This window comes from Bidens hawaiensis, unplaced genomic scaffold (assembly GCF_021521415.1).
Source record: "Bidens hawaiensis isolate Kalapana, Puna unplaced genomic scaffold, B.hawaiensis_p1.1 tig00002343_1, whole genome shotgun sequence".
Lineage (NCBI taxonomy): Eukaryota > Viridiplantae > Streptophyta > Magnoliopsida > Asterales > Asteraceae > Bidens > Bidens hawaiensis.
The window spans coordinates 363,601-381,872 of record NW_027491127.1 but is presented as its reverse complement, the minus strand read 5'-3'; the positions used below and the strand labels follow the sequence as shown (position 1 = coordinate 381,872).

Here is an 18,272-nt window from a genome sequence, read left to right as displayed (position 1 = left end):
ACCACTAAGTTAAGGTAATAATAATATCACCTCTCATAAAATTTAGCACAAAATAGCACTCGGAACAGATTTTTAAAATGTTAATATTGCCTTTTAATGTTTCGCTCAGGAAATGGTTCGGTTGATGACAGAAAAGGGTTTATCTGTTGAATTTAAGTGTTACCATAACTTCCGAAAAAGTAATTCAATATCCAGTGATAATCTTCATTATAAGATGGTGATACGTGTGCGTAATGATTCAACCTTCAGGAAGTACCAGAAAGAGATGAGGTCTTGCGTTTTCTTTACTCTTGATTCGTGTTGGAGTCGTTTTTTATGTATTATTGATTTGTTTGTGTTTTCAGGTGCAAGCCAGACCTGTGGCCGTTATATAGAGGTATATCGTCATGCTCTATATTAATACAGCTGAAATGTAACTTTATAGCATGCAACATTATTTTAGTGATTATCATAATAATTTCATATATCTTCAATTTGTTAGGTTTTTTTGTTGAAATCAACTTGTTCAAGGCAAGTAAAGAGAATGCTGCAGAGATGGCCAAAACTAGCATAGATGTTGGAAAAAGTGACAAAAATATTGATGATATAGCCGGAAAAAAAGGTTTAGCTGTTGAAGATGCAAATCTTATGATCAAGTTGAAATTCCATCCATACACGGTATGCTTGTTTTAAGCCAAGTATGGCGTGTATATTCTGTCTATAATTCATTGGTGTAAATTACTATTTGCTGACATAATATTACTTGGGTGCAGTCGAGGACATTTTTAATTCGCAACGGCTTGCCAGTTCTTTTTAAAGATGGTCTCGCTGCCTACAAAACCTACTACCTCAGGTAAAACTAGGACTGGCAAAACAGACGGGCCGATTTGAATAAAACTGCCATAAATGTGTGCATGTGAATCTCTAAATTTGAAAATGTTTCATGCAATAGGCAAATGAAAATATGGAACACATCACCGGGAATGCAGAGCCAGCTTAGCAAGATGCTGGATGAGTGGTACTGTATAAATGAGTATATATTTTACATGCTTACTGTTTTTTATTTCTCACCAAGTACATGATAAAAAGAAAATATATTTCCAGGGCAGTGTACATAACAAGAAAATGTGGAAATCGACAGCCATCATCATCCACATACTTAAGTGAAGCCGAGCCTTTTCTCGAACAATATGCGAAACGCAGTCCAGAGGAAGGTGGCCTTGAGACCGTGAAGGTTCTAGAACCTTCTAGCCCAAGTCCCGGTTCCATTCAGAAAAACGAAGGTCTCATCGTATTCTTTCCAGGTATGATGTGTATGCTCATAAATTTGATATAAATGCATTTTCATTTTTCACCAATTTGAAAAAAAAAAAACTAATTTGAGATGTACATATTATTTTTAGGAATACCTGGTTGTGCTAAATCTGCACTCTGTAAGTATATAAAAAGTGCTTCAGAAGGTCTTGAGGATGACCGTCCGGTTCATAGTCTGATGGGTGATGATATAAAAGGTGTCTGGATTTAACAAAGTTTTTATATTACAAGTTATCATGTTTTTTAAGTTAATAATATTATAATGAAATATTGTAATATGCCTTTGGTTAATTATTTCTGTTCATTATATTTTTAACAGGAAAATATTGGAAAACGGTTGCTGATGAGAAGCGGAAGAAACCTTATTCTATTGTGCTTGCTGACAAGAATGCACCCAATGAAGAAGTTTGGAGGCTGGTAACATAGTATTGTGTGTGTGTGTGTGTGCGCGCGCGCATTATATTTTAGAGGATGGTAGGACTTTAAGGTGATTTTTTTTCCGCTTTTGCAGATTGAGGATATGTCCCGTAGCACTAAAGCATCTGCAGTGCCTATTGTGCCTGACTCTGAAGGTTTATGTAAATCATTTATGCATTCTATGAATTACTCCGTATATTTTTTTTCCATAAATACCCTTTACTGCTGTTAAGGGGTGAATAGGTAAATTCGGATTTAAATTTTAACATGGTATTTTTGTTGTGGTTAACATGCAGGAACTGAATCAAATCCGTTCTCTCTTGACGCATTAGCACTTTTCATATACCGTGTACTTAATCGAGTTGATCATCCTGTAAGTTTGTTTTTACTTAGTATGTTTTACTTATGCTTTTGTATTTAAATACTTATCTTACTATTTAATGTTTCATCTAAAGGGAAATCTAGATAAATCATCACCAGATGTTGGATACGTGTTGCTAATGTTCTATCACCTGTATGACGGAAAGGTATGATCATTATGAGCATTATTCTTTTTTTTATATATTTCTTGCAAGACCATTGCTTTTTAATTTCCTTCACATTTCAGAATCATTCGGAGTTTGAAAGTGAATTGATCGAACGCTTTGGCTCACTTGTGAAGATGCCTCTCTTGAAATCCGAAAGGTAAAGACATAAATGTTAATATTTAGAGATGTCAATTTATTATATTTTGAAAAATTTGATTATTGTCGATACAGTCATATTATTTTTATAAATATTAAAATTTTGGGACAAATCTATACAGGAGTCCGTTACCTGACTCGGCGAAGACCGTGTTGGAAGAGGGAATAAATCTATACAGGCTTCACTAATAGACATAGAAGGTATTTTTCATCTGTCACATACTTAAATTATATTGTTCTTTTGCCTTTTTGTAATTATGTTTATGTGTTTTTTTAAATGTTCAGATTAAAGTCCAGTAAAGGAACATACACAAAAGAATTGGTTTTATGGGAAAAACAACTGCGAGAGGTCTTGTCGAGAAATGCTGATTATTTGACATCGATTCAGGTACCATGTTTAATATTTAACTCATATTACTTCATTATTATTTTTTTTATGTTATTGAGGTTGTGAATATATGTTTTGTAGGTTCCTTTTGAATTTGCTGCTAATCAAGTGACAGAACAGCTAAAAAGAATAACGAAAGGAGAATACGTTACACCCGTATCTGAAAAAAGAAAACTTGGAACTATACTTTTCGCTGCCATTGATGTCCCTGTTACCGACGTTCATAATCTCCTTTCACACGTAAAATATCTAACTTTTCTCCTAATATTAATATTCTGTTACCGAATGACTGAATATAAGTTCGATGAAATCAGATATCTGCAAACGACCCGAAGGTGAAAACATTTGTAAAAACCAACATGGAAAACAACAGCCTTGAGAGCACCCACGTTACTCTTGCTCACAAGAGAAGCCACGGTGCAGCCGCTGTGGCCAACTATGCACGATTTGAGAACCAGAACGTTCCTGTGGATGTAACAGCGCTGTTACTGTCAGATAAACTAGCTGCGTTAGAAGTGCACCCCGGGTCCATTGATGGTGAAAAGATATTGTCTAAAAACGAGTGGCCCCATCTCACGTTATGGACCGCTCAAGGAATACCCCATAAAGAAGCCAATACATTGCCCGAGTTGGTTTTGCAGGGAAAGGCAACGCGCATTGAGATTAACCCGCCTTTCAGTATTACCGGGGTTCTGCAGTTCCATCGAGATTGACCCGCCTTTCACTATTTACCCGTCTTTTATGTATATTATAGATATGATCCTATGTTATTGCATATACATTAAATCAAAAGATTATAAAATCGTATTAAAAATATATGATTTATAAAAAAAACTTAATCATGTATTGAGCAATACTCATATTATCCTTTTCTTTAAAACATGTTGAACATGCATTCTTTTGGCAAATCATGTATTGAGCCTGAGGACTCGATCCTATATCCAAAAATTGGATTTTGTCTTCCTAATATTTTTTAGGAGTTTTTCTTGCTGGAGATATCGTAACTATTGAATACATAGATTTTTTTTTCATGAGTTCTAAACTCTCTTTTGAAGGGTCGGCCATGGGTTGTGCATGCTAGGCCAAAAAAAATATTAGAGGCCCAAAAGAAATCAACTTTGAAATATTAATAGATAAGTTACAAGCAAACACTAAATATACAATAACTTTATGTAGACAAGCTACATTGGGTTCAAAACCCAATTGCATGTATTCTTCCTTTTCCTTTTTCTTTTTGTATATGATTCCCTTTTTTTTCCATCAAATTTCTTTATTTTTCATTATTTGATATATTCATGTTAATTTCTTAGTTTATATTAACATTTTTTTAGATATTTTATTTACACATCTTTGATTGCGTCAAAAATTTCCTTTTTTTATTTCTTGGTATATTTATGTTCATTTCGTTGTTTATATTATGATCTTTTATATATATTTTACATATAATTCTTTTATAAAAAACCATAACTATATTTTACATATATGTTTACAAGGATTAATTGCAATTAAACTTAACCGGGTCAATACAAACAGAACCACATCAAAAACCAGCAAACAAAAAAACTTGATTGAGAACTATACCAGTAAACAAAAGTCCAAGACTAGAAGTCGAGCCATATGATTCGGATTCATGGTAAAACCCAGTTCCTGTGAAGAATTAAATACAAAAATCTGGTGGTCGTAAAGGAATATTCTTTATCAACCAATAGAATGGCAGGAGGTCGCTTTCACAAACAGTTAGACCATTCCACAAAATAGGGGCCGACGAACCAAGTACGAAAGAAACATGTTAAATCCGTTTGAATTGATTCACGATACTAGTAGTAAATTGGTGGACAAGGATCGGAGGAAAGAGTTTTGATCCAAAACTTGGTGTATTCATAATCTCTTTTACAAAGAGCATGTAGTAGGACGTTTTTCTTTTCATTTTTTTAAACTAAACCTTATAATAACAAATAATGTATAGCATTATTATTGTGGATGTTAAAAAATTCTAACATGATTAGTTTACTAGAAAAATAAAAATAATAAAGAAATTATTAGAAACCGTGTTTTGAAAATTTTCTTGCATTTTCCACTTCTCAAAGTAAAACTTTATTGTGATATATTGGTATATTACACTTACATTAAATCATTTGTTCAAAAAAAAAAACTTACATTAAATCATACAAAAACAAGACCTACTTGGTTTTGGACCACTTTTGGTCAATACACGCGTCAAACTATGTTTATTTTCATTAGAAAGGATTGTCCAAACTTCGTATGTCTTAAAATTGAACTTTCCATTTTTCTATAAGATTTCAAACTAGTTTCACTTTTTTTTTAATGATATAATGTTATAAACAGAATACGGGTAAACTTTATAGTAGTAATATATATTTAAATAAACTACAAGGATGTATGTAAAGTTATGTAAAACTAGGCTTGTATTTGTCGTGTTGTGACGGTGCATTAGCATGCATTCGGTTGATACAGGTTAAGTTTATTGCGATGTTGATACTTAATTGAAAATAATATTCCGTCAACGTAAGAGACAGCAACGACACTCATATGGCTTATAACAAAATAAAACTAACATATTAACATAATCAAATACAATATATGATCAAAGCAATATGAATTTTGTTGGTATCGATGAGTTTCGTTATGATATTATAATACTAAACTTCGTTGTGGCACTGACACCAAACCTAAAAATTATATTAGTATGTGTGACACTGAGTTGGTGCACCACATAAACCAATGATGGTCTTGCGACACCAACCTATTAATTTTTATCTTATATATTATATATAATATATAATATGATATACTTAAAAGTTACAAAATTATAAATTAAATTAAACAACTCACATTAAGGTTGTAGACTTCAATTTTATGAGTGTAAACACTTCACTCCTCTCACATCCAACAAAAGCGTGTAAAAACATCTACCTGCTCTAATAAAAGATTACATATTTTTGTTACTTGTCATCCTCATAGCCATCCTTACTTTTTTTTTCACTTATTTCAATATATGGTCCTTAATCTTTTAAGCCATGTCAATATATGAATTCAAGTTTGTTTTTATTATGTGTAAATCTTAATCAATTCATTCATTAACATTAATGGTGAAATAAATAAATATTAAAATTGACGTTACAAGTTTGTTAGAATATAATTTTAAAGTCACAGGTAATTGCAAATAAAGGTTCATTATTGTCGAAGAATTTGGATTTGTATGATAAACTACAAATTGTTTTTTAAACTGGGATTCGAGCAACAATGCATAATTTTTTATATAAGATTGGTTTCAAATTTGGATTTAAAATCTTCTCATATGCATTAATTAAACTCGGGAAAATGTGTATTTTCTTAATTTTCTCCAAACGTTTTGTATAAATATTGCAAACATAGAGAACACCTATTATATATCTTGGTGTTTAGCATTAAATTATTGAAGTTGAATTATATATTTATAATCTATATGTATACTGATTTACTATATGAAGTATATGTCATTTATTTATATGATTTTTTTGTGTAGTATAAAGAGTTGTAGCAGTAAAAAATTAATATTTAGTTTTCAATATTTTCTTTATAATTCAGACCAAAATGCTTCAGAGCATATAATTTCACATTAATTTACAAAAAAATAGTTAATCCGGTTAAAAGTCATTTACCATGCTTCCAACAAAACCGAAATCTTTGTTTTTTTTTCTATAAGTTTTTAAAACATATATATATCGATTAATTAAATATTCCAACAACTCCATAATATTAACAAATAACAGAGGATTTGTATTCAAAATTTAAACATTCCTTATCAAATACTTTCATCTCTCATAAATAAGAATCACTACATTCACTTTATGCAACTTTAAATCTTCTATTATTATACTAACTAAGAATAATCACTTTACTTCGAACATAACTTTAAGGTTAGTATGTCTTTGTCATTTTCCATTAATATGAAATGAAAAAAAAACATTTTATTATATTTTATTTCCGGTTTTATATGTTGCTTGATTATATAATTGTTAATTGAAATATAAAATCAAGTAAATATTTGTCATACATAGAATATTAATGGCATCAAATTTATCATGATCAATCACTTTCAAATTCTAAAAATTATATGGATGACTATATTATCAAAGTTCAGGTAATCTGGTTTTTAGATAATCATGTTTTGTGATAAACATGAGCACATGATCTCAAATGACATTATATATATATATATATTAATTGATTAACAGGCATGCTATTTTATGTGTAAGAATATTTTTTTTGTTAGTTTCATGGATATATTATCATTTATCGAGGGTTAGTATGTACTTGAAGAATCTTATTTATCACACGGACAATTATGCGTGGCCATATCAAGAGTTATAAACATACCTATATGCTACCTTATCAAGAGTTATAAGCAGACATGGATTAAAGATTGATTTGTGATAAACAGTGTATACCAACCAATAAAATCACAAATGTAGCGTACAAGGACTGTTTTATTTATTTGTAACATATTTGTGTAATCTTCGTTTTGTAATTTCTGTAACTTTAATGTAAATTGTAATTGTATAAAATATATGATCATTTTGTTAAGTATATTTCACTTAATGATTAAAGTACAAAATTTTCATCAATTACCCGTGTAATACACGGGCCTCAACCTAGTATATAATATAACACAATGTTTTAAAAATTAATATTCACAATACCTATTTAAAACATATAAAATTGATACTTAACTTTTTATGGGATGGATTAATTAGATTTTAAGTATCCAGATTATGAGTTGGGTTTCGATAAGAAGTTTGATTTTTCTAAGAAAGCTAGGAAGGAGTGTACTTTAATCTACTATCTTAATATTGAAAACTCACTTAATTTAATTTCAAAAACCCACTTAATTAATCTTAAAAACCCACTTAAATTTTCACTCATCTCCTACAGCCACCACCGCCCACCGCCACCATCTTGCCGGAAAAGTCTTCTGAAATTTTGCCGGAAAATTCATTGGAAAGTCACCGGTAAACAATCCCCATATAATTTCACCGGAAAAATCGCCGAAAAATTTACCGGAAATTCGCCGAAAAACAATTACCGGAAATGATCAACCGAAAATGGCCATCGGAAAAAACACAATGGAAAACACTATGAAAAAACACAATGTAAAAAACACAATAGAAAAACACTATGAAAATAAAAACACAATGACAAAAACACAATTAAATAACACAATGTAAAAAACAAAATGCAAAAACACTATGAAAAAATAAAACACAATTGTATAACATAATTTGTAAAAAACCCATGAATTTTTTTTATATAGCAATATGGTACTCATATAAAAGATAAAAAAAACACTCGTTATTAAGGTGAAATTGCTTAAAAAATGTCGTATATAAAAGTTATGGACGTTTTAAAATGATTGGAGAATTTGACATGTGTCTTGCATGTGGAGAGATAAAATCAACAAATGTGTTATCACTATTATGTTCATACAATTGTTTTACACTTAATTTTCTCTCTAATCTAATCTCAACCATTCAAGTCTAAAATGAATAAACAAGATTATTTCTTATTCTTCATACAAAAACTAATCTTCTTATTATAACTCAACCCTCCAAATTATATCCTTCGATAATAATTCTAACTATAATTCTTTGACCGATAATAATCAATGCCGACATTGATAGCAGTTACACCCATTGTTTTCATTTTCTTTATTACCGACAATCTCACTTTAATAAAAACAAAAAAAGTAACTTTGTCTGCTTTTATCTTTCATAAATAAATGTCATTCCATATCCGTTACATCATAAACCAACTAGCGTTTTCTTTTACAATATCGAATATTAATTTTTAATATACTCTTATTTTTATAAAATATTTGGTAAAATTAATTTTAATTTTATGAACTGTTATAACCTGTTTATAGGCTATCTGGGTTTGGTGAGACCCATACTCGTAAACTTGGATCAAATACATGAAAAACCTTCATTTACAAATAAAACAATCTGATGACTTGAGAGAATACGGAAAACAACCAAAAGGCTGTTAAAAGTTTCGTTTATATATATTTAAGATTAAGATATTAGTTAAATAAAAGTTTTGGCATATAACACAAAGTGACAAAACAAATAATAATAATAATATTATTATTATTATATTAGTTTTATATTTAAAAAAGTATACTATAATATTATATGCATATGAAATTACACCAAAATTTCCAGTGTCCTTCTTCCCTGGAGGTGAGCTGAGCCGAGCCTGCCCCCTTTTTCCGTCTTTGGCCAAAAAGTTGCAGGTACAATTACAACACTAAAACCCTAATTCTACATATCCACCTCATCATTCTCCTATACTATATATATATATATATAATTACATATACATGTCTTCTTCTATTGCTCTTCTGCTTCTTCTTCATCATATTCCTGTTATTATCAAACCATGGCCAACAACACTTGTATTTGACCTTTCCTCTGTTATTATTATTATTATTATCTTCTCCAGATGACTCACCACAACGTAATGGATTTATTTATTTGTTTATGTCTTCGTGTCTAATTTTTTACCTTCAATTGCTCATTTTATTAATGTTGAGGTTCATCTCTTGCAATGTTGGACTGTAGGTTAACTTTGTGCCATCCTGTAGCTCGACTCGAGTTCGGCTCGTTTATTTTTTATTTATTAATTAATTTATATACATTTTTAATTATTTTTATATACTTTATGAAAAAACCTTAATTAGTCTAAGCTCGGCTCGAGCTCGTATGCAGTACCTAGTGTTGTGGAAGTTGCTTGTCGGGACTAGCGATTAATCAGGATTAATCGGGTTGGAATTTTCATGTATAAGTTTTAAGTTATACACACACACGCACACATTTTTATATGTAATTTTAATATATACACACATTTTTGTGAGTAATTTATATATACAAATACAATTTTGTGACGTGTATGGAAGCGTTGGAAATTTGCCGGAAATTGACCGGAAACTGCTAGAGGCGCCGGTAATTGGTCTGAAACAGTCGCAAATTGCCGGAAATAGGCAGGTAATTGGTCTGAAGTCTGACTAGGTCCGACCAGTACCTTAAATGAGCCAAAGCTCAGCTATAGCTTGGTTGTGCAGTGTGAAATAATACATACAAGTCCATACGAGTTAGAACTTAAAATTGCGCGACGCTCGATGAGCCTAAACGATCTTCCCATACAAGGCTTGAGCTCGGGCTCGATAACTAAGTGAGCTGTATTTGAGGTTCACGCTCGATATTGATCGGCTTGTTTCAAGCTTTTATTGATCGGATATTGAGTAGCTCGCGAGCCGCTTGTTTCGTCTCGTTTGCACACCCCTAATCACGCGGTGTTACTCCTGTTGACCCTAATAAGTCCACTTTGTTCATAAAAGTAAAACCTAACATTAATATATGAGATAGTTGTCTATATATAGCTTTATTTTATGTGTGTGTGTTTAGATTGTTGCGGAACCTATTATTAAGTGGGCTACATTTGAGTTTTAATATGGTCTGTGATGCTTTGTTAATGAAAAATATGTTTTTGATTTGATCTCAAGTTTGCTTATTTTATGTCAAACTATCCTTATTGTTAGTGATATCATGTTCATTACTATCAGGTGATTGTGTTTGGATCATTTACGGAGGATGAGATCAGAGCCATGCAAAGTTCTCCAAAACAGAATGATGCACTGTTTATGTTCGGCTCTCTGGATGCTGCAACTCTTAGATCTGCGGGTTTTAACAACATACCAACCGAGACAGAAGTTACCAAATTGGCCCAAGCATTAAAACATGTTAAGAGAAGTAACACCATTGAAGTTGTAAACAAAAATGGGAACTTGAACATTAATGATTCAAGTTCTTTACCCTCCAGCAATGGTATAAAGAAACATGAACATAAAGATGCAGAGCTACCTGTAAATGGCGTTGACCAGTCAATTTCACAGCATACAATTTCAGTTGAGTTACTACCTCGAGGTTTAGTCAACTCGGGAAATATGTGCTTTCTGAATGCAACTCTTCAGGCTCTTTTGGCTTGTTCTCCATTTGTGCGTCTTTTGCAGGAGCTAAGAACGCGTAATATATCTGAGGTAAACTACATTGACGAATTAAGTTCATTTATAGGTGTTTGTGTTTGTGACACTGTTAGAACTGTGCTCATTGTGTTTTAACTTTTAATTTATTTTTTTTCAGATTGAGTTCCCAACTTTACATGCATTTGTTGAGTTTATAACTGAATTTGACATGCCACCTGGCACGCAACCAAAGAAAAAAGGTGATATTCTTCTGAATATCGGGAAGCCTTTGCGACCCGTGATGTTTGAATCCGTTCTAAACAATTTCTCCCCGGATATGCCAAATAGCTTTTCAGGGAGATCAAGGTTTGGTTTTTAAATTCTTTAGCTGTAAAAGTTATTTCTTTATATGGTCTTTTGGTTCTGAGATGACTTTTTGACCAGGCAAGAAGATGCTCAAGAGTTTCTAAGTTTTGTCATGCATCAAATGCATGATGAATTGCATAAACTTGAAGGACAAATTCCTCTCGTTAACGGAGGCAAAGTTTCATTGGTTTCATCAGTGAGTGATGACGAAGATGACAGTTGGGAAACAGTTGGGCCGAGAAACAAAACCACAATTACCAGAACACAGAGTTTTATTCCATCAAAATTAAGTCATATTTTTGGAGGCCAGCTCAGAAGTGTTGTGAAAGCAAGAGGTGATTTAATTTTGAACCATCCTTTGATTTTGCCCTTTCTAGTATAACATTTTGTATAATTATTTTTTGTAATTTTAAATAGGTAACAAACCCTCAGCAACTATACAACCGTTTCTTCTACTTCACCTTAATATATATCCCGATCCTGTTAACACAATAGAGGATGCACTTCATCTTTTTTCTGCACCCGAGACGCTTGAAGGATACCGTGCATCGTCTGCAGGAAAGGTAATAATATTATACTTGTAGTTTGTATGTGGTGGACAATGTTTTTGCTACTATGATGAACTCCTTCATATCTGCATCACTTGCAATTGTGTGTGGTATCAACATTTTAGTTCTCAAATGCTTACATGATCTAAAATTATAATACTTGGTGGCCCAATGGCAGAAACAAAGTCTCTTAAACACCCAAAGGTTCTCGGTTCAGGTCCCAGGAGGTAAAAGAAATTTGCCTTTAAAAACTAAAATAAAATAGTACTTCATTTATATAAATTAAATGGTCATGTGTTTGCTTAATCTCACTTTGCCTATTCTCAATTATCTTTCCTTTTAGAACATGTTCCTTTGGCTTTTTGCTTTTTGCATCTTGTATATTTTACAATTTTTGTGTTTTGTATTTGCTTACGGTTATTCGTCGGGGTGTTTCTGATTTGGTTGGTTTTGATGGAATTTCTGGGCCAAACCAGTAAGTACGTGGGGGTCAGCTGGACCTGTCCAAATGGTTTGGTTTTGGGTCTTGCTTGTTTTTTTTCATGGAATTGTACCAATCTTTAAAAAATTCAGTAAAATGTTAGGTTTTAAAAAGATTTAACATTTTAACTATTTACCCTTTTGAGTATTAAAGAGTTTACGAAAAGAGAAGTAAGAATAAAAATTAATAGCATGAAATCAGTTAAATTAAAAAAAAATACAGGTATTAGAGTTGTTTGATTTCTGCATGTGAATTTTTTTTTTATATTATATAGATTAAAAAAATTAAAATTTATATTGTATACTTATTCTTTCGTCCAGTTCGGTTTTGGCGGCGGTTCAAACCGTAAACCATAAACCAAACTGTAAAACTTGGTTTTCCAAATCGTAAACCTAACGGTTTACTCCCAACCCATCTGAACCGGTAGATTTAGCTCGGTTTGGGCGGTTGCAACAGTTTTTGAACACCCCTAAATTTTGCACTTTAATGTCTTGTAAACTTGTAACTTAACATTTTGTTGTATTTCCATATTCTTTTTGGGATGGGGATGAGAACAATGTTTTAGTTGTTAAAAGTTCAATATTAACATGGTTAGTAACATAATATAAAAAAAGTTCTAATTCTTTAGGGTTTGGTATTATTCTTACAGTGGTTTGAGATCCCTAGATTATCTGTTTTTATCTTTGAGTTGAGATTGATGACCTCAGGTGGCAAAATCAATCTAGTGGCTATTGAGCACATTTTGATCATTTGACTGCAATTTAGTTCTATGCCTATAAAACAATATAATTTGACGACAGAACGTGCTGATAAAAGATTACTGGATTTCACAAAAATGTAATGAAGTCATTTTATTATCAGGTTGCGTGTTAACATTACTCTAAATTATACTTATTATCAGGCTGAGTTGGTAAGCGCAAGCAAATCAGTCAAGATACTAGAGCTTCCTGAAATTATAATACTGCACTTGATGAGATTTAGCTATGGAAGCCAAGGAAGCACCAAATTATTGAAACCTATTTATTTCCCTCTTGAGCTCGTTCTTAACCGTGACCTGCTTGTTTCACCAACGACAGAGGTATCATCATCCTTACTCGTATTACTAACTTCTTTTTCTTCATTTAACAAATATACATCCACCGGAATGAAAATAATTTTTTAATACGTATTAGTTCATTCATTTTTACTCCTTAATGTTCGTTCATTTACGTTCATTAATATATTTGTTTAAATTTTTTGACTCATTACGACGTAGTGTAATTTAAACAACTTTTTAAGCCCAATACATTGTTTGTTGTATCGCCTTTTAATTAGTATTTGTTAAGTTATGTTCATTTGTTTACATTCGTGAATTGTTCGTTTATACTGTTAACGAATGAACATAAGCGAACACGAAAATCTCGTTCGTTTAATTGTTTGTGTTCGACCGTTTGTTTGGTTAAAGTTAAACGAGCGAACACAAACATGCTCGCTCCGTTCAGTTCATTTACAAGCCTAAAAATAACTAAATTGTTTTATTAACGTATTTTTAGTCATCATTTTAAAAATTCTATATTGTTATCCAGTTAACTAATTAATTATCTTTATTTTTATTATTTTGGAAAAGTGGACATAAAATATTAACATGATAGAAGTACCTGTGTGGTCAACCCAACCCGACCATATGGCCCATATCTCATGAACATATTATCATACAGGTTCGTAAGTATGAGCTTGTGGCAACGATAACTCATCACGGGAGGGAGCCTTCAAATGGTCATTACACTGCTGATATTTTGCATTCGAGTGGCAAGTGGTTGCGTTTTGATGACTCATCGGTTGACTCTATTTCTACTAACAAAGCTCTTCATGATCAAGCTTATGTTCTCTTTTACAAGCAGCGGTAGATTTTACAGGTCTTCTCATAGTTTTAGCTCCATATCTGCTTTACAAGGTTATGGTAATGTGCCATTTATATTTATTACTTAAAATACTTAATACTTCTTTTTGGTTGATTTGTTAGTTATTTAGTTAAGAGTATTTTCGACCCGTTTACTTGTTAATTGGTTGATTTTGGCTCCGTCTCAGCGGGTCAAATAAAAACAATTAGCTAAAAGGTAAAATTGGGGTATTATGAAGATTGTAGTTTGAGAAATATAATTTGAACTTTTTCTGGATAAATTGATTTAACATTATTATTAATATTATTATGAGACATTGGATGGCTTCTTCTTTTTTTTTTTGAGCTTTGACTTGATTTTTTATAGTTTTCTGCTTTTTATTTATTATAATGTAAATGAGTTTGGTATATCTGTTTTATTTCATATCTGTTTATTATGTAAACATCTGTTAGGTTTGTTTGGATTTAAGTTCTTTTTAATGTTTAGTTTTGCTATTTAATTTGTCTTTTTTTTTGTTTTTTTTGTTGTGAATTCATGGTTCGCTTTTAGGTGGAACTATTAGCAACCATTTTCGGTTGTTGTAAGTCAAAACCAAAACAATTAAAGGTTTAAATCGTACAAGAATAAAGCGTTACTATCGGTTTGGGTTCATGGTTTAGGCTTATTGGGTCTTTATGATAGCATAAAATTTGATCAAAAATTCAAAATAAAGTGATAATGCTATGATAGAACTTAAAAGATTGCTCTTTGTATTGCATTGTATTGTTAAGCAAAGCTTAATCATGTATCTAGTACACCATAAAATGTATTAAATTGTTAAGCAATGCAACAATCATGTGTGTGTACCTAGCTTAAAATCATTTCGTCTGGTCATGTTTATCCATCCAGTTTCGAGTATAAATAGTAACCAATATGACAGGCGTTACATGCATGTTTTAACACGCCTGTGAATGCTAGTAGACATCGGTGTCTTCACTAGTGAATATAATATGAATTTGATGACATTTTTGTGATTAGTGTAATAACCTGTTGTATGCATCGGTGTAATGTGTACATATATTTATCAACGCATATGATATGTATATGTGTTGTGTATTCGTTAATGGAGAATGTGTTTTACCTTAGTTAAGAAAATGTAACATTAAAGAAAATTTAACCAAATGATAAATTGGTACTCAAATTTTTAGTTGTTTTTATTTGAGCCAACAAAAAAATTGTCACATGAGATAAACTTTAAGAAAACGAAAAACTGGTATTCAAATCTTAGTTGTTTTTAGCTGAAGCTTCCTCTTATGAGATCAGATCGTGTTTGTACACCAAATGTTTTTATATCCGTTCTTAAGTGTGTATGTTTTGATCAAGATCGATCAAGGTGAGTGTGTTAGGGACAGGGTATGAGTTTAAAGCTTAAAAAATTTACGAGCATGTGACGATAGGACGGTATGGTAATATGTGATACCTTACATGATAGGTTCATTGACATCAGTAAGCTGTTTATGAAACTTATTTATTTAGTGAACAATTTTACAATATAATGTAACACTCTTAAAACATATTTCAATATTACTTTAATCTTCTACTTAATTATTTGAATCACATACATTATTAAGTATTATTATACGCAACTTAAATCATTTTAAATGAAAAGTGGGCCGCATAGTAAATACCCAAATGTTAACATTTATTTCAACCGGTACGTTTTTATGAATTGTTACCAATTGTGATGATAACATGTAAAAAAAATTACTAGACGGGTGCCCGCGCGATATAGAGCAGGAATTGCGGACTTTGGTAATCACATTACAAGTTTTATGTGTGTTTAGTGTACGGTTTGAAAGCGTGAAACGTTTAAACCGATCACTGGTTTGATTTCACGATTGACTTTTTTCTTTAACTTTTGGCTAGCCGAATTCAACTTTTCAACGGGGTGGTTTCGGTTTTCGACGACAAAAAACGTTACTAACGGTTTGGTTCACGATTTAATTTAAAAATCATCAAAACCAGACCGTAAACACATATACATAAAATGTTGATTTTTTAAATGAAAAAACTATACCAATATGATACTCAAATTAAAAATAATAAAATGCTCGTTTTTATGGTGCAGTGCTTTTTAAAAGATTATGGTTGTTAAAATTTTGTGGGGGGTGTTGGGTTAAAAGTGAAAATGAAAAGAGTATATAGCTAAGAGATTGTTATAAGTATTGTTTAAATTTACAAAAGATGATTAAAGTTAATGGAGCATATTTGTAACTATGTTTAATGATTTGGAAGTGCACATGATATTTATCATTTAAAAGATTTCAACATGCTTTGTTGCCTTGTTGGATTGTAACTTATGTAATATAATTTGTATTTTACTTAAAAAAATGTCTTAGTTTATCCATCTTTCACTCGCTATATATAGTATAGATATAGATATACAAAGTCTCACTTATGTCATCATTATATGTATTAAATTATTGTTAGATGTTTATGTATTTGTATAATAATAATAACTCAGAGTAAAATCACTACTTTGATTAATTTCTAATATAACCCAAAGCATGAAGGCAGCTAAATGTTTATATTACGTGGCGGATCGAGACAATAAAGAAAATCCAGTTAAATTAATTATAATTAAGTATGTATGTATCATTGGTCCACCTCAGCCGACCTCCCTTGTTCCAATTGGTCGCCGACACAATACGACGAATAGTACGACTACTATCACCCTCTCACAATAATAATATGGGACAGAGAAAATGAATTTTATCTTACAAATCTTCAAGATTTTTAACATGGAGGCGACACAATGAGATAAGATTCGACGAGATTTTTAGACTAATTATAATATGACACGTGTAAAAATTCCTGACAAGCCGGTCAATATTTTGAAAATATTAAGAGAACCGTCCATATTTTCTCACTAAATATTCTTCTCGAAAGCAGTTTTCGCAAACGGTTTTTTAATGTTTCCTAACCGATCCGTACAAATTATCAAAAACTTTGAAAATCGTTCAATTTAAATTTCATCTTGGAAGACGCGTTTGAGTCAAATTTGTATCAATTAAGGAGATGAGATTTATGGATTTGTTCTTATAAGTTGGAATCTCGTCCACACCGACTTGATTTATTTTTAATCCGTTCACACCGTCAAGAATTAAGTAGAATTTGTCCACATCAACATGTTTAATATAAATATTTTTGATTAAATGATTTTCCTTATTTTTCATGTTTTTTATATGTGATCCTTCTTCCATTATCATTATTCCATTATACCGGATTTGAATATATCAACTTATGAATATGTTGATTTTGATGGCTAAAATGTGTAGATACTCAACATTTTATTGATTTGAATGATGACCCACCATTATTTCTTAAACTTCATGATTTTGGATTCAAGAACAAAGGGTTAGAAAGATGAAGATCAAATAACAAGGGTTTTGAAGAGATGAAGATTAAAGGGTTTTGAAGAGATAAAGATTCAACATATATCAGAAGATTTGGATGGACCCGGAAGGAAAAATATTAATTTCGTCTCCTTGGTACAAATTCGTCTCAAATGCGTCTGCCAAGACGAAATGTAAAAGGACCAATTTTCAAGGTTTTTGATATTGTACGGATTAGTTGGGACTTAGGAAACATTAAAAAACCGTCTGGAAAGACTGCTTTTGAGAATAATATTTTGTGAGAAAATATGGACGGCTCCCTCAACATTTTTTAAATTTTGCTGGCTTGTCATGATTTTTTACACGTGTCACGTTATAACTGGTCTAGAAGTCTCGTCTGAATTTATCCTAATGTGTCACCTCAGTCCATATTTTTTTATCCATTTTGAGAATCTTGGAGATTCGTGGGCCAAAATCCATTTTCTTTTTCTTAAAAAGGGCTATATTGGGAAATTGCCCTTATAATATATGTTTTTTACACGTTGGATTTCAAATAATTCAAAATAATGACTTCTTGATCTATAGATAACAGTTTTTTATAACTATTTTTATCTGTATTACTAGGATAGTGGCCCGTGTTACATATAGGTAGAAGATATTTCAAACTTCGTATATGTAGATATCATAAAAAAATTTACCTTTTCTCTGCAAAACCACAAGATGTTGAAAAATATGTATATATGGTGTGAATAAAAACTATATAAATATACAAATATTTGAATTGTTAAAATAATAGTCATACTAAAAAAGAAAACACAAAAT

At 31.2% G+C, this 18,272-nt stretch overlaps 2 protein-coding genes and 1 pseudogene across 2 annotated transcripts; all 3 read left to right on the top strand.

Annotated features, from left to right (window-relative positions):
• The first annotated feature begins 826 nt into the window (after nucleotides 1–826).
• On the top strand, nucleotides 827–2,662 carry LOC143618990 (tRNA ligase 1-like). The gene is made up of 9 exons (XM_077091038.1): nucleotides 827–997; nucleotides 1,084–1,283; nucleotides 1,383–1,490; nucleotides 1,613–1,710; nucleotides 1,805–1,865; nucleotides 2,007–2,083; nucleotides 2,166–2,237; nucleotides 2,318–2,394; nucleotides 2,516–2,662. Exons 1-9 carry the CDS (start codon nucleotides 936–938, stop codon nucleotides 2,580–2,582), a joined length of 822 nt encoding a protein of 273 aa, XP_076947153.1. The 5' UTR covers nucleotides 827–935; the 3' UTR covers nucleotides 2,583–2,662.
• An 8-nt stretch (nucleotides 2,663–2,670) lies between these two features.
• LOC143618989 (tRNA ligase 1 pseudogene) lies at nucleotides 2,671–3,494 on the top strand (annotated as a pseudogene).
• A 5,490-nt stretch (nucleotides 3,495–8,984) lies between these two features.
• LOC143618854 (ubiquitin carboxyl-terminal hydrolase 24-like) lies at nucleotides 8,985–14,364 on the top strand. The gene is made up of 7 exons (XM_077090927.1): nucleotides 8,985–9,073; nucleotides 10,403–10,876; nucleotides 10,980–11,167; nucleotides 11,246–11,502; nucleotides 11,585–11,730; nucleotides 13,098–13,274; nucleotides 13,894–14,364. Exons 2-7 carry the CDS (start codon nucleotides 10,445–10,447, stop codon nucleotides 14,080–14,082), a joined length of 1,389 nt encoding a protein of 462 aa, XP_076947042.1. The 5' UTR covers nucleotides 8,985–9,073; nucleotides 10,403–10,444; the 3' UTR covers nucleotides 14,083–14,364.
• The last annotated feature ends 3,908 nt before the right edge of the window (nucleotides 14,365–18,272 follow it).

Coding starts and splice junctions, on each gene's coding strand:
- LOC143618990 (XM_077091038.1), top strand. CDS start 936: ATGAAAATATGGAACACATCACCGGGAATGCAGAGCCAGCTTAGCAAG. Junction 1,491..1,612: donor GATGGGTGATGATATAAAAG/GTGTCTGGATTT, acceptor TATTTTTAACAG/GAAAATATTGGAAAACGGTT. Junction 1,711..1,804: donor ATGAAGAAGTTTGGAGGCTG/GTAACATAGTAT, acceptor CCGCTTTTGCAG/ATTGAGGATATGTCCCGTAG.
- LOC143618854 (XM_077090927.1), top strand. CDS start 10,445: ATGCAAAGTTCTCCAAAACAGAATGATGCACTGTTTATGTTCGGCTCT. Junction 11,503..11,584: donor AAGTGTTGTGAAAGCAAGAG/GTGATTTAATTT, acceptor AATTTTAAATAG/GTAACAAACCCTCAGCAACT. Junction 13,275..13,893: donor TTGTTTCACCAACGACAGAG/GTATCATCATCC, acceptor ATTATCATACAG/GTTCGTAAGTATGAGCTTGT.